Here is a 21,145-nt window from a genome sequence, read left to right as displayed (position 1 = left end):
ATACCGTGATGTGGGCACATATATTGGTAATCTTTGAATCTCTCCCACGCATCATGAAAAGTTTCCCCCGCATCTTGTGAGAAACTATAGAGCTTAACTCTGTAGTCGTGAGTCTTATAACCGGGATAATACTTCACTAAGAAAGCATCAGACAATTGCGCCCAAGTAGTGATGGTGTTGGGAAGAGAGTTATACCAACGTTGAGCCTTGCCCGCCAAAGAGAAACGAAAAAGGTATAAGTAGAGCTCGTCGTCAGTCATCCCAGTAATCTTTTGTAGAGAACATGCTTGAAGGAATTTCTGCAGATGATCAACGGGTTCTTCATTGTCAAGACCATAGAACTGATTTCCTGTGATCATATTCATAACATGGGATTTGATGTCAAAGTTTCCAGCATTAGTAGTCGGCATCCTAATCCCCGCGGTAACATTGCTAGCCTTGGGCTGTGTAGACTGCCTAAGAGTTCTCTCGGGAGCCTGAGCCGCCATGTCAAGAGATTGAGAGGCTTGTTTAGCTTGTTTACGAGCCTCCGCTCTCCTTTTCTTTGCACTTGCGTGTGTTCTACGAGCAGTTGCCTCAACCTCAGGATCAAAAAGCAAAGGTTGCTTGTTGGTACTCCTGGTCATGCACAAAAACACTAGAACAAACGTAAATACGCTCGAAGAACAGTTGTTCCTCGAGTGGGTTAGCAAAAGCAAACGCTAAATTCAAAAAGCAAAACTGTTGCCCCTCCCCGGCAACGGCGCCAATTTTTGATAGGTCGTTTTGCTACCAAAAATAATTCCTAATTCACCTAACTAGTATAGTTGGGTAAGTAGGGTCGAACCACTGTGGAAGGACAAGTAAAATCACAATTTGAACCAAGTTCACTAACGCTAACAATCAAATGTTGGATTTTTTTTGTTTATCTAATATAATGCAAAAACAAGAGATGAATGAAATTCAATAATTAAAAACCTAGGGCTAAGAAGGATTCACTATGCATCGATCATGATTCATGAACAATAATTGGGATAGGAATGAATATAGGCGAAGGAATGTGTTGCTCTCGCAAACAAATTCGACAATCAAACAATAAAAGAAGCTATCGCGATTAAAGCTTAACTGTTCAAAGAAGGAAATCTTTCACTCAAACTCGCAACTTTCGCTTATAGAATTGAGTGAATAAAACTTGCAAATTGGCCAAACATGCAATCAATACAAAACCTATCAATTGAATCACCTAGACAAACCAAGTTTAAATCCTAAAATCAAACAAAAATCATGACTTTTTGCATAGTTTCACCAAGCCCTAGCAATAAAACTACTCACTAAGCATATTAAAACTAACAAGAGATTCAAAAATGAAATTCATGGAGGAAATTAAATTTAAACTTAATGGAGAGATAATCATGCAAAGATAACGATGATAAACGAGAACAAGAAATTAGGATTGAAAGAAATACCTTTAATATAATTAAAATTACAAATTCCGATTGTTGATTTACAATCTTCCAAAGCAAGAAATAATAGAAATCCCCATTGATACCAAACCCTAAGGAAAAGAAAAAAAAAAAAGAGAAAGAAACGTGCCCTAAAATTCCCTTCCAATGCTATATATATCTCCTTCCAAAAAGATCGGAGGTTACCGGAAGTTACAAAAATAACCGCTGGACCCGACCGGGTTTGGGGAAACCCGCCCGGGTACGAGGCAAAGCCAAATCTCAAAGACCAAAAATTTTCTAAGTTTGGGAACAGACCCGGCCGGGTATGAGGAAACCCGCCCGGGTATGAGAGGTTCACCCGGCCGGGTCTGTGGAAACCCGTCCGGGTCCGTGTGATAGCATTTCTGCCAAAAAGCCTCTTCAAAAATCTTCTAAGTATTGGGTGCTGACCCGGCCGGGTATGTGGAAACCCGTCCGGGTGCGTGTCTTTGTCAGCACAAAATTGATACTTCGAGTAGCTTACGACCTTTCAACTTGCAAATCTCGCTCCGAGGGTCGATTCCTGGCATAGTTAGAGCTTTATTCCTACAAAACAGATGGGAAACAAACACTCCAACCAAGTATAAAAACCAATGGAAAAATGAAGCATAATACGCGAGAAATGCTATGAAAATGCAATGGGGGCATGGTAAGAAATAGTATATAAAACACGCACATCATTCACCACCATCAGGCAGCCTGCCTTTTTCCCTCCACCGTGAGCAGCCACCAAGCAAGGCAGGCCCTCTTCCTCTCCACGAACAATCACGAGCAGTAGTGGGCTGTGTCGCCTGTTCCCAGCCGCGACCAGGGCTGCATGTTGCTCTCACAGCAGCCGGCGGCCCCTAGTGCCACCAACTCCCCATCTTGGTCCTCCACCTCCACAACAACCACCTACAATCTTTTCCTTTTCTAGTTCCTCCATTGTAAGCCATCTCTTTTATTCTCTAACTAATTTCTAGTTTTAATTGGAGTTTTATTAAGTGTATTGAGTTTGATGTTGGTTTTGTGTTAATTTCATTGAATCTTTTTGTGGGTAAGAATTTGATTGATGAATTAAACATGTTTATGACTTAGGGTTTGAAGTGTTATTTGAAATTATGGGTTGTGTGTTGATTTTGTATTAGTTTCTTCGAATCTTAGTATGGGTAGTAATTAAATATGTTATCTTTGAACACAAAACGATTAGGGCTTGGATTTAAAGATGAAATTACTGATAATGTGTGTTTTATACTATATTTTGGTGAAGATTGATTAAATAACTTTAAAAGTTGTTTTAAGATTTGGTCGATTAGTTATTATTGTGAATAATTAGTGATGGTGATGATGTTAGTTGACTATGAAAGTGATTTTGATTGATTAAATTGAGAATAATAGCTACTAATTGTTGTGGTTTGATTGTTGTGAATTACAAATACCCTTATTAGGTTGTTATTGAAGTTATAGATACATGATATTAGTAAGCCAAGAGCACAATGTCAACTTATCGTCGATGGTTGCTAAAGTTAATTGTTGTGTTGTTTTGACTATAGTTCTTAATAGCTTCGGAGAATGTAACAAATGATATCCCGATATGATAACTCTAAGATTTGCCTTATCATTATATTAATGTTATATTAAAATTGTAAGATTTAGTTGTGATTAGTTGTTTTTGGGTAACGCGAGCCGATATGCTCAAAAATGTAAAGAAACGATTCACACATACTTCTACTTTAAATTGATGGAAAGACTTATGTTGTGTTGAGTTAATGATTTTGACTTGTATTGAATGAGTTGTGTGCGTGACTCATGTTGAATGGGTGATAGCGGTTACTTTGGTATTTAGGTTGGTATCGCAAAGTAGATAAGGGAACTTATTAGTTCTACTCATAACTTATAAAGGTGCCCATTTTGTAAGAGGACAGTAGAGCCTTAGTCGGGTGATTTTGTGACTTTTGATCGTGCAGTGACGCTTACAGGTACGTACAAGCAGTAACTAACCCTTATATGCAATTTGCTTTAAGACATTATTGTTTATTGTGATAGTATGCATTGTATCGAAACTATGAGGTACCAGTGACTGAGTACACTTTATATGAAGAGCTATCGACTATGAAATTCTTGCGCTTAGAATATTTTAGAGAATGAGAGTGTTAATAGAGGGCGAGAACTACCCCCTTATCTATTTAAGAATTGGATTATGCCTTACTTGAAGTTAGAATGACTCCTTTAGAGGTAAATTTCATATTTTGATGAGTGGCTCAATGGGTTTTGGCGTGCTGCTATCCCAGGGCACTCATTATTAGTCGAAAGTGAAAGTTATTCCCATCTGATAAAGTATTAGATTATGATTAGCTGGTGTGACTCAACTGAATTATGTCCGGTTGATTTAGTAATCTCCTAGGTGAGGTTCAACGGGACCACCGTAAGGGAGGTATGAGCATGCTTGGGTCACTGGGCGCCAGAGGCCCAGATGGCCGATATCGCCCCTTGACCGAGGTGTTACCATGCGGGCCTTGCAAACCCCAATATGGTGGCCTCTTCACTGGTTTAGAACCCCAGTGTGTTAGTTTTTCCCGAAGGTAGGACCCGAGAAGGTCAGCTGAAGGGGGGCATGAGCTCATACTTTGCCATGGGCGCCGGATGGCCGATAACGCCCTTGGCCGTGTCACTATGCCAGGAAATAGAGAAGAATCCACTGATAGAAAGTTATTCAGTGATAGAAAATTTATTCATTGATCGAAAGTTATTTAATGATAGAAGGTTCATTCTTTGATAGAAAGCTTACACATTGATAGAAAGTTTACTTTTTGATAGAATATTTACTCATTGATAGAACATCTACTTATTGATAGAATAGTTTATGTTAGTGAGAAGTGTGCCTAAGTTAAGTTACCTCAAGGGTATTACAGACTATGATCACACTTACCTTAAGATAGACAAGCTCTATAAGGTCATGTGTTAGGTATTCTATTAATGCCTTGGTCGAGTTGATACTATACGTGTTTTGCAAGAGTTAATGTTTGAAAAGAGGAGTGTGAAGACCTGCATTCTACCCAAGAACAGATGGTTCAGGTTGGAAAGCACGTAATGAAATTAAGAAGTATAAGTGACCGATAACGGTTACTATTTGTGCTTGCGTTTTTTGAAATCATCTTATGTTGTTTTATGATATAATGCTATCTAGTAGTTGGCCTTATTATATTTGATGCTAGTTACTGACGTGTACGTGTTTGTGTTTATGTTTGATTGTTGATGACTTTCTATGATTGTCCTGCTATGACACATTGGCTTTTGGTCTAATGTCGAGCAGCAGGAGGATCATAGGCAGGCGTAGCAGGTGCTGGAATTTCTTTTACATTGCATTGCATTGGGGGAGAGTGATGAGGGCGAAGCATAACCTGTATCATACCGCTATCTTTCGATTTTGTAGCTTTGGTTATCTTTTGTAAACTTTGGTTGTATATGTTTTGTTATGAGGCCTTGTGTCCTCCCTCGTATATTTGTATTTCTGTTGCGTAGTTTATAACTCTGTATGGTTTTAAGGAGTTAAGTCTTTTTAAAACGCAAACGTCGACACTGGAACCACGATCCATGCTTGGCATGTTGATTTGAGATGCCAACGACGAATCATCCCGTTGTTATGTGAGATTTTAAAGGCAATGATGTCTTAGATTAGTTTAATGTTTTATTGTGCTAATTGTTCTACCGCATGTTCGATTTTTAGAAGAGATGCTGCCAAAATTTCCACTCACCTTTTTAAAGTTAATATTTAACGTTTATCTTAATTCTCTTCCTTTTTCTTTTATGTAACACCCGAATTTTCTCCCGTCCTTTACGGTTTTGATTTCGTTAAGGGGTCGGAAATTCTGGGGTGTTACAATAATTAATATAGAGAAAATAATATTTGACATGTAAGAGAAATTAAACATATCACTTTGCATTTTCTTATGCATGTAATGTCGAGTATTATAGTAATCACAATTAAATCTTTTGAATATATACTTCTATGTGTAATTTTGTATATATATATATATAATATAATATATAATATCTTAATTTTTTAAAATATTGAGTGCTTTTGTAAATTTTGATGATTTAAGGGAAGATCTTTTATAAATGATATTTTCGATAGATGTAGTAGTGTAGGAAAATTTTGTTGATCGAGTAATTAAATAAAACGTATGTACGACGATTGAGAATACTTACACCTTTTGAAGATATATATTATTTAATATGACATTATATATAGCGTGACAACATTCAACATTTCTTTTTATATGAAAAACACATATTTTTTTTGGTTTGAATCACGTATCATACAATATTAATAAAATAGTTGAAAAATGACAAATGACAAACTCTTAAAATTTTTCCAAAAGAATTTATTAAATAGGTTAGAATTGATTACTTGGCACTTTATTATCCTAAATTAACATGATATTTTTCCTTACCTTATTAGCTGATAATTTTCAAAATTGTGCAACTCAATCTTTAGTATTCTTCTATAATTTCATTAAAATTATTTGATTGATTGATATTTTAGTATGGTATATGTCTAAATATAAAACTTATTCTATTAATTGAATTTAGTATGCAATTGACTATTATGACCTGATCAATTAGGTGGGAAAAATTTCAACCATAGCTTGACACATGTCAATAAGATACTTTTTTAATTTCTCTTTTAATATGTAAGTATAGATAGATAGATATCATATAATAAGTTAAAATACACGTTTGACACAACAATAATTTAGAAACTTAAAACAAAATTTAAAAACTTAGAACACAACAAAAGTAATTAATATTTAAGTAATCTTTTTCTTTTATGTAAATTTAAATTAATGGTCAAATAAAATTGTATTTTCTTTATATCAATAGAGTATTAGTGATATAATTTTTTTCATGTGATCCAGTAAATTACTAAGGTTGTAGAATTAAAGGCTCTATTAAGATTTACACTAATTTAATATAATATCTTAATTTTTTAACTCATTAGTATTTTGTGTATTTTTGATGACATAAGGGAAGATATTTTATAGATAATATTATCGATGGATATAGTAGTGTAGGAAAATTTTGCTAATTGAGTAATTAAATGAAGGTTATGTATGACGATTGAGACGCATCTACCCACGCTTACTAAGCGTGGGAAAATAACCACACTTTTATGCGTGGGTAAGAGCAAATGTAAAAGCAAAAACTTAAATCCTTAACTGCTATTTTCACGCCTTGTCCTCAATGTCATTGCTGCTCCCTCATCTTTCCACACTCCTATATCTCTATTTTCCCTTTGTGCGAAATAATCGAGCGAAATTATCCCCGATCTTCACCTCCTTCTTCCTTATTTTTTTCCCACATTATTTTTCGTTGCGTTCAACCCTAATTTGAGGTTCTGATTGCGAAATTATGGAGCAAAGAAACTTAGAATCAGGTAATGAAAATGGAAACCAATCGAAGATTCTTGCAAATCATCTTTGCTAAGGTTTGAATTTATTCTCTTTCTGTTCAATTTTGCTGTTAAACCCTCCTCTTTCTGTTCAATTTTGCTGTTAAATCCTAATTTTTATCAAGGGTTTTGCTACTTTTTTCAAGTGGGTGTTCAAATTGAGAGGAAATTAAGTTTGTTGTTTCATAGAACCCTATTGATATTTCAGGTTCAGATTGACTCAAATTGTTTCTTCACAATATGTTTGTTGATTCATGGAACCCTATTGATATTTGTACGTGAAACAAAGGAAAACAAGGAGAGTTTGTATGCAAAGACTATTGTTCAGATCAATCAGTAATTGGTTTTTAAACATGGGTTTTAATTTTTAGGGTTTGAAGGAGTCTCCCCTTTCTTTTACTATCCTTTCATTGACTATAGTGAACAGTTATGGCTTTGCTTATTCACACAAGGTCCAGAGAAAAAGAATTCAAAAGGTTTTGAAGGATTAATCCGATCTACTTGGCTCGGTCTCTTTTGTGAGGCTTTTGTGCAGTTGAAGTCATGTTCATGATTCCAAGCGTCCACTGTTCTTTTACGTTTTGTACCAAGATCATTATTGATTCTTTTGGTTGAATGGATAATTGTTTCTCTGTGATAGTTTATCACTATGTAGCCTTCCCTAACGATTCATTTTAATTGTAAAACAATCTGCTCATGTGCTGCAATTTGCTTTCAATGAGGTTGGAGCTGCGTCCTCCTGTGCTGCTGTGAGCAGTTTCACAATGAAGTGTGGGTATGCACTATTATTTTTAAAGTGTTTTTGGGAGCTAGAAATAAAAAATTATGCTCATATTTACCCGATTTGGTCAGGTTTGCGTTGGCCCTTTATTCTCTGCTATTGTGCTCAGTTTCGTTATCAAGTACATTTAGATAATCAATAATGTGGGCTATTAACTGTTTACAGTAAGTTTTGTGATTTGAACATCAATTGTAAAATATAAACCTACATATTGAAGTGACTAGAATAGTTGGGCTGTTATCTATCAAAATTAGTTTTGAAAGATAGGAAAACATAACATGTCATCAATTAAGAGTTGTAGGCCACCTTTGTCACCATTAGTAGGGTTAATTGTGGTGCCTTCCTCATCAGCTTCCATTGAGTACATTCGTTCTGAGTGGTTAAGAGCATGCCCTGCATCAGGATTTACATGGCTAGTTAAGTAAAGTCTCAAACAGAAGGTAGAGAATAGAGATGATAACTAAATGCAACACTAGAATTTTGTTGTTTAGCCTAGGGGCTAGGAGTATGTTGTGCTTTCAATTATGATTAGAAACATCCTTGATGATATTCCTTAATTTTCAGGAATCAAGATCTTAAAACAAACGTATTTGAGGCCATTGGTGTTGTTGACACCATGCTTAGAAACTGAATTACAGATTCATTCTTCTACTGTTGTGCTTACTTCATCCAACGAATGTCATCTTGTATGTTCTCTTAGATACACCCGGTTTCTTGGTGGCTTGCTTTTGGAATATGTTTCTAACATAAACTCCAGAACAAACTTAAATTGTTGCAGCCTGCAGGTGTTTTTATAGTTCTTTTTTTCTCAATTGAAATTCATACAAACATGTGTAATTTGAACTTATGAATCCCTAAATCTGAATAGTCAACTTATACTTTTTTTTTCTACTTGGCATGATATATCATGTAACATTTATCACATTTCGTAATTACTTTATTTGCATTGATGATTCTTTAATCTTTATTTTATAACTTCAGGCAATGAGCGAGAGCAAAGGAGCTAATGTACAAATGCTAGATAAGTTGTGCGTCAAATTACAAAGTATAGAAAAACAAGTTTCATTCATATTTACTGTTGTAGGTATATATATATATATATATATATATATATATATATATATATATATATATATATATATATATACACTTTCTAACGAAACTAAAAAAAATAAAATATTACTCTGTGTTTAGGTGGCCACCAAGGAACGTGTACAACAATCACAAGTACTAGATACAAGCATTCAAAAGCAGTTATAAATGAAGACGTTTTACATTAGTTTTTAGTTTTGTATTGTAAAATCATGACAACAATATTTTTAGATATTTTATTTGTTACGATTGACAATTTGTGAACTTAATATATATTTATATATATTTATGTTTTGAAATGAAAACATATGCATTATCTATATTTGGACTCCATTTTTTTAATTATTGATATTAATTTATTATTATTATTATTATTATTACTATAAAAAAATTAATATTATAAATTTTTCCGCCAAAATTAGTTTTAAAAGTAGTTGCCATTTACATTACCCACGCTTATAAGTATGAAAATACAGTTTAGAAATCAAAAGAAATGTAATTGATTTCCCTACGCCTATAGGTGAGGATAATGTCCCCGCGCTTATAAGTTAGCTGAAAGTACATTTCCCCACACTTATAAGCGTGACTGAATGTGGATTTATCCACGCTTATTAACCCACACTTGATTAAACGTGGAGAATTAATTTAGCCTCACAAAGAAGCGTGGGAAATAACCTTTCTAAGCGTGGGAAAATGCAACTTTTTTTGTAGTGACACCTTTTGAAGATATAAATTATGTAATACGACATTATATATATCGTGACAACATTCAACATTTATTTTTATATGAAAAACCAATTTTTTTTAATTTGAATCACTTATCATACAATATAATAAAATAGTTGAAAAATAATAAATGACAAACTCATTAAACTTTGTCAAATAAAACTAATTTCATAGGTTAGAATTGAATATTGGCTCTTTGTTTTCCTAAATTAGCATGGTATTTTTCATTATCTTATTAGTTGCTATTTTTCAAAATATGCGAGTAAAGCTTTAATATTTCTATTATTTCCTTACCATATTAGCTAATATTTTTTCTTTTATATTTTTATATCATTTTTATAATATTCCTTCAAATTATTTAATTGATTGATATTATTTTACGGTATATGTCTAAATATAAGATTTATGCTATTACTTGAATTAATGATGAAATTGACTATTATAACTAGATTATTTAAGCGGGAAAAATTTTCAACTATAGCTTGACGCTTGTCGATAAGATACTCTTTTGATTTTGTTTAGGTATATTAAGTATAGATAGATATAGATAAGAAAAAGTATATAAATATATATGTTGGTCTTTGCCATTATTGTCTAGGCTTAATTTGTTTTTTAGTGTTGCCTCCTCCTTCCCTTTTCTTGGATTTCCTCCCCATCTTCCTCTCTCCTCTCTCCTCTCTCCTCTCTTCTCCATTAATGGCGGACCACTTATTTCCTCTCCCTTACTCTTGATTTCTGCTATTGTCACTTCCTCTCATTCTCCGATCGACTATTGATTTCCTCTTTGAGGTAATAATATCTTTATTTTACTCTCGATCAACTTGTTTGTTGAGTGTATGCTACAATTTAGTGAAAATGTAGTTTTCAGAAATTATAATGTGAATGTGGAATCTAGTGTAGTATCCACTATCCCACTTGTTTGTTGTAATTCTACGTACCTTTAGTTGCTTTAATTTAATTTCTTTCTGTTTTCTTACTTGAATTCTATTTTAGTTAAATTTCTGGTAGTTCTTTAATTTGCTGTTTTGGTTATTTTATATCCATTTTTTTGATTCGTCTTTTGTCCATTTCTTGATTTGTGTAGATTTCTCAGTTCAACTGTTTCTTGTTTGATAGATATCACTTTATCATGTAGAAGGTATCGCTATTAGCTAGTGGTTTTCTAATTAATGTGATTGAAATGTCTTTTGAATGCAACTAATTTTATTTAATTTCATACTGTTTGTCTTGAAAATTTTTAAGAAATTGAGATTTGGAAATGATGACTTGGTCAAAGAAAATTTCTTGCGCTACATAAGTTGAATATGCTGTTAGTTATTTTAATTGTTTTTTGTGTGATTTATTGATCTTGTGGTCTTAGTTTAAAGTCATTATCCATATTGTTTCAGTCAGCTTTCTCTGGAAATTTTTATAATGACTTATCTTTGAATATTTCTTGATATTGAATTATAAACGTGCTGTGCAGACAGAATTTTGAATGTGTACAACATAGTGCTGAACCCATATGTTGGAAAGGTTGTAGTTGGAAATTTAAAGATGGAGCAGTATGATGTCTTGGAGCAAATCGGAAAGGGTTCTTTTGGTTCAGCTCTTCTTGTGCGGCATAAGCATGAAAAGAAGAAGTAAGGAAGATTTAGTATCTTCCTGTCTTTGTGCTGTTTGCGCCCTGCCTAGAATTAGATATTAGGCATGATGTGTTGTTACTGGTTTTGATTGTTTAACCTTTAATTATAGGTATGTGCTGAAAAAAATCCGGCTAGCTCGCCAAACAGAAAGGACCAAAAGATCTGCTCACCAGGAGGTCTATATCTTGTATTATCCCATGTTGATATCTTGGTTTTTGCTTAGAATTTGTGTTTGGTGATGCTCATGAACTCATTGGCATGTATTATATCTGCTTTCCAATTGTTTTATTTTTTCAAGTGTTCTTATGTTTTAGTTGTGTATTGTTTTCTTATGAATGCCGTAATACTTGTGAAAGCAATTTTAATGCATTATGAATTGGTTTCTCTTGTTTTCATTTATCTAAAAGTTATATAACTTATTGAAACAATGTATCATGCTCCATATGATAAGGGCTGGACTCCTGTTCGTTCTCGCTTCACCTTTTATCTGTAATTTTTAAGTGTTCTTCACTTCTTTGCCTTTTGACTTAAGACTAAATGTGTGGGTTTTAGCTGTTTCACAACCAAAAAAAGAAGAATTTTCGAATTAGATGTTTAAAATTTCATACATTGATTATTTGAGCATGCTTAGAAATTTGGAAATAGAAGACTCTACTTCAGACGGGTAAGTTTCACTTAAGCTCAATTTAGGACATTAATTTTGTGTTTGTAATTGGTTTATGTGGAAAATGCTGTAAATTCTTCAGTGTAACTCCAATTACGAAGTATATCTGTACCTCTAAGCTCTAACTACTTGTTTTATACCTTCCAGATGGAGCTCATTCGTAAGATACGACATCCATTTATTGTCGAGTACAAAGATTCATGGGTTGAGAAGGTGAGCATAATAGTATGCGTCTTTCATGTTATTTCAGTTGGTAGGTAGCATGCCTTGTTTTGTTTGTGCAAAAGAGACTGAGGAATGTGAATATTGTTGCCAACCTGATCTTGCAAGTGGACTTGCCAACTTTGTCTGTGCACTTCTATGATCTTTACAAACTAGCTTTGAAAGTATGTACCACCAATGATTGTATGGTGTCTGAGGTAGGGAGATAGATGCATGAGTTGGACAATGATGGATTCAATGTATGGGTTCCCTAGAAGTAGAAATAAATGATGGTGACGTAAAAGGGTTGAGGGTGCTTTAGAATTCAAATAGTGAAAAAAATTGCTGTCTTTTGGTGGTTTGAGGCTCGTGGAGCTTACATAACAAGTTGGGGTCTTGAGTTTCAAAACTGATTAATTACGAGATTCTGCATTGATGGTCAGGTATAAAATAGGTCAAGGATCTGAAACTTAATGCCATGGTTTGGTGGGAGGAAGTAGATGGAAAGAAAGTGAAGGGAAATAGAGTGGTGTCATATCCTTCATTTGGATTCCGAAAGGAGAGAGAGGGGAAATGATGGAGAGGAAACTTGAAGGAAGAACTGTTTCACATTTTCTTTTCAATAATGGAGATTTGGAAGGACAATTCATCCTTCTTCCCATGCCTACCTTTTCTTCCCTTCCCTTCCATTTCTTTCATTCCTTAAATGTTATTCTAACATTCTCTTAAGCATCATTGTGTAGCTTCTTTAGCAAGTTCGAGTTCTGTGTTTCTGATGCGATAGGTGTAACTAAATGCAGACTAAAAACAATTTTCAGTATGAGTATTTTGCAAGTTTTACAATTACTGTGTTAAGAGTAAGTACTGCACTGAAACTTTAATTCTCTCTCTTAGGAAGAGCTGGTCAGGGGTATAGAACTAATGTTTTATCCATTAATGTGTTTTCTCTCCATCACGAGAACAAGAATTAGGCAAGAATCTGATGTCTTAGCTCCTTTTCTATTCTGATCAGTTAATAATTTTTCTAGGAGGTGTTTGTATGCTATATCTATAGACACTGATAAGAATTGATCTAAAAACTACACCCAATTTCCTAAAATTGATCATGTTGACGGATTATTATCAGGGTTGCTATGTATGCATAATCATCGGGTACTGTGAAGCAGGTGACATGTAAGTTTCTTGGATGATCGAAAGTATATAATTGACACTGGGTTGTATTTCTTTGCATTAACATCTTATGCTAACTTGTCTTCTTTAGGGCAGGAGCTGTAAAGCGCGCAAATGGTGTCCATTTTTCTGAAGAGGTTTTAGTTTTACCTGTTATTATTTGTTCTTTTTCATTGTTACTAAAATGTCGAAGCACACTGCACTTTGTTCCCTTAACACTGAATTTGTTTTAAATGCGTGTAGAATCTCTGTAAATGGCTTGTTCAACTGCTAATGGCTCTTGACTACTTGCATGGGAACCATATTCTTCATCGTGATGTAAAGGTCAGTAATTGTATGATTATGTTAGAAATTTCCCTTTTTTTGTCAAGCTGTTTATTTACTAATGGCATTCTTTAGCACTGATCTCTCATTCTTTGGCTACTTCAGTGTTCAAATATATTCTTGACGAAGGAGAAAGACATACGACTTGGTAATATCATTTGATTGGTATCCCCCTCCCTTTTTCACTTGTTGAAGCTACTCAGTAAAGTTAGCTTTCTCTTCCTGTTTTCAGAGTGGATAAACCGTGACAATTCTTAATTTTTGAATGCAGGTGATTTTGGTCTTGCTAAGATGCTGACTTCGGATGATCTTGCATCCTCTGTAAGTTTTGGCTCATCAACCTCACTTGCTACAATTTGTGTATGGTGTTGTAGATTGTCTTATTTTTCAAATTATATATTATTCAGGTTGTTGGGACTCCCAGCTACATGTGTCCTGAGCTTCTAGCTGACATACCTTATGGCTCAAAATCAGATATTTGGTCATTGGGTCAGTCATTTATGATATAGCAGTCTTCATCAATTTAGAAGTTTTTATCAGTTTCTCAAATGTTCATTTCATTTTCTTTCTATATGTTCAGGTTGCTGTATATATGAAATGGCTGCCCTCAAACCTGCATTTAAAGCTTTTGTAAGTCTTGCTTTTTTGATTTTGTTGCAATATTTCCTTTTGATAATAAGCTTTACTAAGTCAACCCTACAATTCTAACTTAATTTACTCTACTCAACATGATTTCGATTAAAAAACCAACAATTTAATCCATTCTCATGATCCCATCCAACCCTGAAACCAAAAACGTTAAACTTTACATATCAACTAATTTGAGACGGAAGGTGAAATTTTTCTGTCATAAAGCACTTTCTTATGGACAATTTTTAAGCTGTTGTACTGGTTTGACATCGTTGGCATTGTATTTTAAATCTCTTCTTACTAATGGTCTTGGATGCTGGGGCATCTAAATCAACAATGGCTGTGTCGGGTCTCTTCTCTTCAAAACTAAGCTCATAATTGTATGTTTGAAGTTGGCTGACCACTTTAGATAGTTCTATCTATGATTGCAAAATCTTCTTGCACAGCTTAGTGGAGTGAAAAATGTAATGGCTTGGTAAAGGATGAAGAGAGCCTTCAAGTCCAGCAGCATATTGCTTCTATGAGCTTTTAGCAATTCTTGCAAGTTCACCGACAAACTGTATGATCAGACTTCATGTCTTACATGATTTTGGAGTTTGTAAAGTATAGCAACTTATGCTATTAGATTTTTGTTTTGGTGTGAAGGTCCATATTAACTTTATGCTCCCTTTTTTGTGCTGAACTTGGAACCATTGTTGTTGATTTTCTTGAACCAAGCTTATACTTCTATGTTCCAAAAAACAGCCTTATTCAATCAAACTTGTTTTCTTTGAAACATTAACTGTAGAAGAGAAAAATTTATTTGACGTAAATTTTAAAATTCGACCATAAGAGTAATTTTCCAGGCAATAACTGATCTTAATTTTGTGTATAGTTTTCTTCCTAATCTATTTCTTTCCTTCCCTGTTTGTTAAATGATTGAAATCGATTCATATATTTGTGTACTCCTACTGCCACAGGACATGCAAGCACTCATCAGCAAAATTAGCAAGTCAACTGTCGCACCTCTTCCAACCAAATATTCTGGGGCCTTGTAAGTCCTTTGCTTGCATATTATAACTTGCGGATGCTTGTACCTAAATAATTATTAAATTGTGTGCTACATTTGAGAGAATCTTTACACCCCTCCCCCACTACTCCAAATCCTAATCTTTTGATCATAATATTATGAAGAACTATTGTACCTTTAGGGACTGAAATGGAATGGTTCCGGTGGTGTCAACTGTCACCTACATCGATTGTGTTACCAGTCTGTTTCTAGCAAGCTATTGAAAGTTTAACTTTCTGTTAATTATGTTGAGATATATGGGGGCTTTGTTTGCTACAATTTTTAACTTTTGTCTATCCCACTTAATTTGACACATTTCCTATTATGTAAATGGTCCCCCCACTTTCTTTTTTTTTTTCATCCACACATTTCGTTCTTTTTTTATATCATCTATGGATTCTACACTATTCACATTTTTTGTCTTATTCTTTCAACTAAACTACTCATAATATTTGTGCCAATCCCTTAAGTAGAAAACTCAAGGGGATGGAGGAGTATATTCTAATCGTGGCTTAGACTCTTCGTATACTTATTCCGTTATTCGGTAGTATCATACAATTCTTCAGGATTCTTTATTGCATGCAAGGCTTTACTTCCATTGTTTGCTTATGGTGAAGCAGATGACACCCTAAAATATCTTTGCAATTCCTTGTTTGCAGTCGAGGTCTTGTTAAAAGCTTGTTGAGGAAGAATCCAGAACTTCGGCCTAGCGTAAGTATTTTCTAGTGAAGGTTTTCTCTTCATATCAAATGTATGCAAGCTGAGTAATTCAAGCTGCTATATAGAAGTATCTTTTAAATTAAAATTATTTGATTCTATTAGAGTATTTTTGCATTGCCGATTTAACAAGACTTGCATCCCCGTTGATTCATTATTTTTTGTCTTTTAGTTATTGTTACCTGTACCTTAGTAGCTCACTGCACAAGTACTTGGTAAAACTTGAGTGGGTCTTCGACTCCACATTTGAGTCTGTCACTCGTGTGCTTACAGCTAAACAGGAAACATTTCAATATATTTTGGTTGATACTTAATACTCCCTACAGGTCAGAAGTAATCGATTATTATTAATTTGGGGACAACTGCTAAATACTGTGCTGCAATTGCAAGAGTTTTTGTACATTAAGCATTTGTCCATACTTTTATTTGATTTCTTAGCTTCTTTCTCAAGTTTTAGCTGAAGTTGGCTTCTTTCGACAGGCTGCTGAGTTGCTCAGACATCCCCATCTTCAACCATACGTTGAAAAAATTCATCTTCAAACTAGCAATCCTAGGTGTGATGGAATAGCTGACTACTGGGATGACACTGATTCTAATTGTGTCGATAAAGCAACAGTAGCTGATGCAGAAGATGAAAGAACTGTAGATCCCAGTATTTCAGAAGCCGAGCTTGATTCTTTTTACACTGATGACAGAATAAAACCTACTTTGTCTGATCTGGAACGAAGATTGGCAAAGTTAAAGGCTCTAGATCCTTTTGCAAGGGCTGCTGCTATCAAAGATGCACCAACAAAAGCTTCAGATGTTGCAAGGAAGCCCAAATTAACTCGAGCTAAAACATTTGGTACTCCTAAAAGACGACCGGAACCGTCAAGATATCGAGGATCGGTAAGTTTTGATGTGTGAACCGTCAAGATATGTGAAACGAAGATTGGCAAAGTTACAGGCTCTATGTTCAATGTTTAAACAGCATTATTGTACTTATCATCGTGAAACATCATCACCTGTTCAATATTTAGCTGATTTTTTTTTGTCATTTAAACATTTGCAGCCGCCCCCTTCAAGTACTCCTGTGAAACGATCTGTCTCTGCAAACCGCACTCGTAGAGCGTCAATGCCATTAGCAAATAGAGGGAGAAATCAGGAATTTCCTTGCAGGCCAACAGTGGACATCCTAAAACGAATCAATTCTCCCGATATTTCTGTCAACTCACCTCGCATTGACAAGATAGCAGAATTCCCACTAGCGTCCTTTGTGGAGCCATTCTTTCTAAACCAAAGGAGTTCAATGGTCTCTAGACAGGGCTCCTCATCTCCGGTATATGCTGACTGTTCCATCACCAAGGACAAATTCTCCGTTCAATTTTGTGATACAGGATTTCCCAAGAAAAACCTCGACATAATGTGGAAGAGTATTCGGGATAACAAAGTACAAGGAAAAGATAAAAATGGTAATTTCTCGGATCAAAATGCTACTGCTGGTGCTTCAAGCCAAGATTCATCGGATCTCCGTCATCGTCGATTTGATACATCCTCATATCAACAGAGGGCTGAAGCATTGGAAGGATTGCTCGAGTTTAGCGCCAAGTTGCTACAACAAGAGAGGTTTGACGAACTCAATGTGTTGTTGAAACCATTTGGACCCGAGAAAGTTTCGCCTAGGGAAACTGCTATCTGGTTGTCGAAAAGTTTTAAAGAAACTTCTGTCAAGCCGGAAAGCTAGCTTAGCCGTTGTTTGCTACTTTGATTGGTTTTGTCAACCTTGGTTTCATCAACATTGTTGCTGCTGATGATAATTCTTGTTGACAGGTTATTAATCCTTTTCATCTGTTAATAATTTTGACACTCCCAGTACCAGCTCCTAGAATTGACCAAGTATTTTGTTGATGATAGGTGATCATTTATCTAAATTGTCCTGCCAGAAATTGACATTTAACTTGTTCTTTTTCCAGCTTAGTTGCTGTGTATTACCTTCATTTGTAACCATTCTCTTAACAAACTTGATTATTCTTTCTTATATATTATACAATTCTTTTTTATTTGTCATTATCTGAATGGTTAAAATTCAGCACTTTTTGCTGTAATGTTCAAATTCAATAGTACATATAGTTTTCTTTTGATTTGACACTTCTGCGTTTCTCAGACAATTATTCTCTGTTCCTTTGAAAATGCACCTTTCTTTTTCATCATGTGCACATTTACATCGAGAAAGTCTTAGTAAATAACGGTTATATGTAAGGTTAATAAATCACCCTTATGTGGTAGGATGTGATAAGATAGAGTTTTGTTGTTTTAATAAATCACGGTTATTGATTAGTAAATTTTGCATTTACGCCACATTTGCAGACGACTTGGAACGGATGATATCTTCTCTTTTTTTTTTTTGGTACTCGCTATGTCATTATAGTACTATATTCCGTTTTGTGCTCGACTTAGCTTGACGAATATGATATCGTCTCTTTTTTTTTATTTAGTTAAGAGTAGGTGAAGTAGGACATCGAAAATCAAACTCAGAATCTATAATACCTCTTAGCACCAGCTTTTTAGAGTTCCCCTAGCCCTCCACAATGTCGACCAGATTGCTACTTATTTTTTGGGATTTTTTTTTCGGAATCTTCTCGTCCCCTCCCCCTAAGTTAGAGGAGAGTGTTCCTTCTTTTGTGACATGGATGTAATTTAACTCTATTATCTTTTCGTTAGTGCTTTCCTTCCAAAAAATGTCAAAAGCCAGAAAGAAGGTTTATAAAAGTTGAAGCAGGTAACAATACATTTATACAATCGTTATTTAGCTGACTTCTAAACCATCAACTTTATCATACCATTAACCAAACAGTTGAACTTGAATTCTAACTGCAACCCGTCAAAAAAGAATTTGCAGTAGGTGTTAATATCTGGATTTCACATTACTTTTTCAACAGAATACCAGAAATTTTCTTCAGAAGCTTCATAAAGAAGGTAGCATGCAAATCATGATAATATTATCTTTGTCTAGAACATTTGAACAAATCTTCAAACTGCTTAAATCATCTGCATCATTTTTCATCAGTTATTGATTATTCAAAGTAAACATAAGATAAAGGGAGAAAGTATAAGTCGAGGTCGGAGTAGGAATAGCTAGAAAAAAGCTCCTACGATGCTTATAGTGGCAATTTTCTTAACCTACCAGGGTGAAAAAAATAAAATAAAACAAAATAAAAGTTTAAAAAAAAAAAAAAAAGCAGTCTGTATTTAGCTCAAGCTGCTCTATAAATACAAGCTGCAAATTTTAGGAACAGACCAACTAAATTGAGCTTAATATCCTCGTATTTACAGGAAAACCGATGGGTAGCTCTAGTATCGTAGCGTCTGTGGCTCTACTTTTAGTATTGCTCCCGATTACTGCTTATGGAGATTTTGGTAATGGTCTCTGCTTACTGTCGACTGTCGACAGGAGTTTTAACCTGACTCATTTCTCAACTCAACATAACCGAAAAGAAATTTTCTTTCGTGCTTTCTGATGTTTCTTGTAGTGACAGAAAATTGCAGTCAGATAAGTTGCGGAAAAGGAACGTGTAAATCAAAACCAGAGTACATACCACATGGTTACGAATGTGAGTGTGATTCTGGTTCGAGAAGAACCCGTTAACTGACGATGAGGAACAATATCTGCAATTTCTGCCATGTATAATTCCAAATTGTAAGTTCCTCTTCTTGAGAAGTTTCAGTGTTCGTCTTTGGATTCATATCTAATGGATAGCTCGCTGATAGGTTCTTCATAGATTGAGCATACTATGAATGCATCATATGTATGGAGAAAGAATGATACGAATACTCGAGTAAAGCTATACATATGATCTAATAGGATGTATTAACATCTTAAACAGGTTCTATCAACTACTCCTGCATGCCCGCTCCTCCTCCCCTGCCTCCGATCCCAACAAACCCAAATGACGTTTCTATCTTAAATCGTAAGTATAATCTTAATACTATGTTACCAGCAACATCTTCTATTCAAGGAACTAAATGGATTGAAAAGTGTTGTAAAATTTTTGATGTTCTAGCTTGCTATTGGGTCTACTGTGGCCAAGGGACATGCAGAAACTCGTCAGACTACAAGCATACGTGTGAATGTCAACCAGGCGCCTATAATCTCTTTAACATATCACACTTCCCATGTTACAGTGACTGTAAGAGGAGATTCAGACTTTTGAGATCTAAAGGAATTTAAATGTATCTATAAGTCATTTTGCAAAAACTCATATCAGCGTTCTTGATTATTAGGTGCTGTCGGTTCTGATTGCTCCAAGCTAGGAATTAACGTTTCTAAGGCATCAATAAGTCCGGGTTCAAGTACAGCCCCAATCGAAAGCTCCAGGCAGTCTTCAGGAAGTGAAAACCATGGTAAGTTGAATGTTAACCAAACATTAGGCAATTTCCCCACTCTAGCAAAGTTTTGTTAGACCATCCTCATTGCCCTCTCATAATCAAAAAGCAAAAAACTTGATCTTGATCGCCAACGTTGGGATTTATTTGATCATCGCATGGGTAAATGGACAAAAAAAAACCATCCAATGGTAGAAAATGCCTCAACCTAGTAAACAAATGGATCCCACGAAATATTCAAACTCCATTCCGATTTCTAAAAAAAAAAAAAGGTAAACAAAAGTTCATCATTACTCCCTCTATTCCTAATCAAACTATCCACTTGAATATCTTTTCTTGTCTCAATCTCATTCCTGATAAAGCGTACTGCCTATGTTGATTCCAATTTTGTTCCTATCAGGTTCGTCATGGAAGTTCAACTGGATAGTTATCACAATGATGTCTCTGGCGGTATGTTTGTGACAATGAAGCTGCTCATTTACCACCATAGTTCTACTGAGTTTCGAGGACGCTTCTAGTTATGAGACAACAGGCTTATAGTTCGTACAGTCTATGAGAGGCTTATTGGCTATTACTATCATTGTTACTATAGCATACGAATTAGAATTCTATTATATTGATTGGTATTGTTTTGTCATCTTGTGAGTGTTAATTCATTTTAAATAAATTCCTATTACTCCAGTGATATGTGAGTGTTCTAAGTACATTAAGCCTCCCCTTAAACATCAATACATTATTATACGTATCAACTAATATGTTTCTGATATCCCAATGCTACAACACATCAAATCATTAGAATTGCGTCTATGATCAGCCAAATCTCATCCCAAAAAAAATATCTGAAGTCAGACGAGAACAGCAGACTACTTACATATGCCTTAGTCTAGAAGTCTTTTTGAAAGAATACAGAA

The 21,145-nt window shown here is 34.7% G+C and overlaps 2 protein-coding genes, 1 long non-coding RNA gene and 1 other non-coding gene across 10 annotated transcripts; all 4 read left to right on the top strand.

The window, feature by feature from the left end:
- On the top strand, window positions 1-108 carry LOC130797379 (small nucleolar RNA R71). The gene has a single exon (XR_009038847.1). It is a non-coding gene; the product is annotated as a small nucleolar RNA R71 (small nucleolar RNA).
- Window positions 109-6,579: 6,471 nt separating this feature from the next.
- On the top strand, window positions 6,580-9,128 carry LOC130797160 (uncharacterized). 3 transcript variants are annotated; one of them, XR_009038791.1, is made up of 4 exons: window positions 6,582-6,930; window positions 7,103-8,460; window positions 8,657-8,720; window positions 8,870-9,097. It is a non-coding gene; the product is annotated as an uncharacterized LOC130797160 (long non-coding RNA). The 3 variants fall into 3 exon arrangements; XR_009038790.1 differs by having other exon boundaries at window positions 6,580-8,460; window positions 8,870-9,128; XR_009038789.1 differs by having other exon boundaries at window positions 6,581-6,930; window positions 7,103-8,720; window positions 8,870-9,098.
- Window positions 9,129-10,081: 953 nt separating this feature from the next.
- Window positions 10,082-17,992, top strand: LOC130828756 (serine/threonine-protein kinase Nek2-like). Of its 3 annotated transcripts, XM_057694725.1 has the most exons (15): window positions 10,082-10,282; window positions 10,959-11,115; window positions 11,228-11,294; window positions 11,930-11,995; window positions 13,110-13,156; window positions 13,245-13,290; window positions 13,397-13,477; window positions 13,583-13,625; window positions 13,749-13,798; window positions 13,885-13,966; window positions 14,058-14,107; window positions 15,067-15,140; window positions 15,815-15,866; window positions 16,353-16,760; window positions 16,924-17,992. In XM_057694725.1, exons 2-15 carry the CDS (start codon window positions 11,030-11,032, stop codon window positions 17,593-17,595), a joined length of 1,824 nt encoding a protein of 607 aa, XP_057550708.1. In that variant the 5' UTR covers window positions 10,082-10,282; window positions 10,959-11,029; the 3' UTR covers window positions 17,596-17,992. The 3 variants fall into 3 exon arrangements, with proteins under 3 accessions (XP_057550708.1, XP_057550710.1, XP_057550709.1); XM_057694727.1 differs by lacking the exons at window positions 10,082-10,282; window positions 10,959-11,115; window positions 13,110-13,156 and having other exon boundaries at window positions 11,277-11,294; window positions 16,924-17,913; XM_057694726.1 differs by lacking the exons at window positions 10,082-10,282; window positions 10,959-11,115; window positions 11,228-11,294; window positions 11,930-11,995 and having other exon boundaries at window positions 13,250-13,290; window positions 16,924-17,913.
- A 109-nt stretch (window positions 17,993-18,101) lies between these two features.
- On the top strand, window positions 18,102-20,897 carry LOC130828759 (uncharacterized). Of its 3 annotated transcripts, XM_057694730.1 has the most exons (5): window positions 18,102-19,548; window positions 19,736-19,819; window positions 19,913-20,038; window positions 20,133-20,252; window positions 20,635-20,897. In XM_057694730.1, exons 2-5 carry the CDS (start codon window positions 19,756-19,758, stop codon window positions 20,694-20,696), a joined length of 372 nt encoding a protein of 123 aa, XP_057550713.1. In that variant the 5' UTR covers window positions 18,102-19,548; window positions 19,736-19,755; the 3' UTR covers window positions 20,697-20,897. The 3 variants fall into 3 exon arrangements, with proteins under 3 accessions (XP_057550713.1, XP_057550714.1, XP_057550712.1); XM_057694731.1 differs by lacking the exon at window positions 18,102-19,548 and having other exon boundaries at window positions 19,592-19,819; XM_057694729.1 differs by lacking the exons at window positions 18,102-19,548; window positions 19,736-19,819 and having other exon boundaries at window positions 19,824-20,038.
- The last annotated feature ends 248 nt before the right edge of the window (window positions 20,898-21,145 follow it).

The sequence above is a fragment of the Amaranthus tricolor genome, chromosome 12 (genome assembly GCF_026212465.1).
Source record: "Amaranthus tricolor cultivar Red isolate AtriRed21 chromosome 12, ASM2621246v1, whole genome shotgun sequence".
NCBI lineage: Eukaryota > Viridiplantae > Streptophyta > Magnoliopsida > Caryophyllales > Amaranthaceae > Amaranthus > Amaranthus tricolor.
Note: the sequence above shows the minus strand (reverse complement) of the source record. Positions and strands in the feature narration are given on the sequence as shown.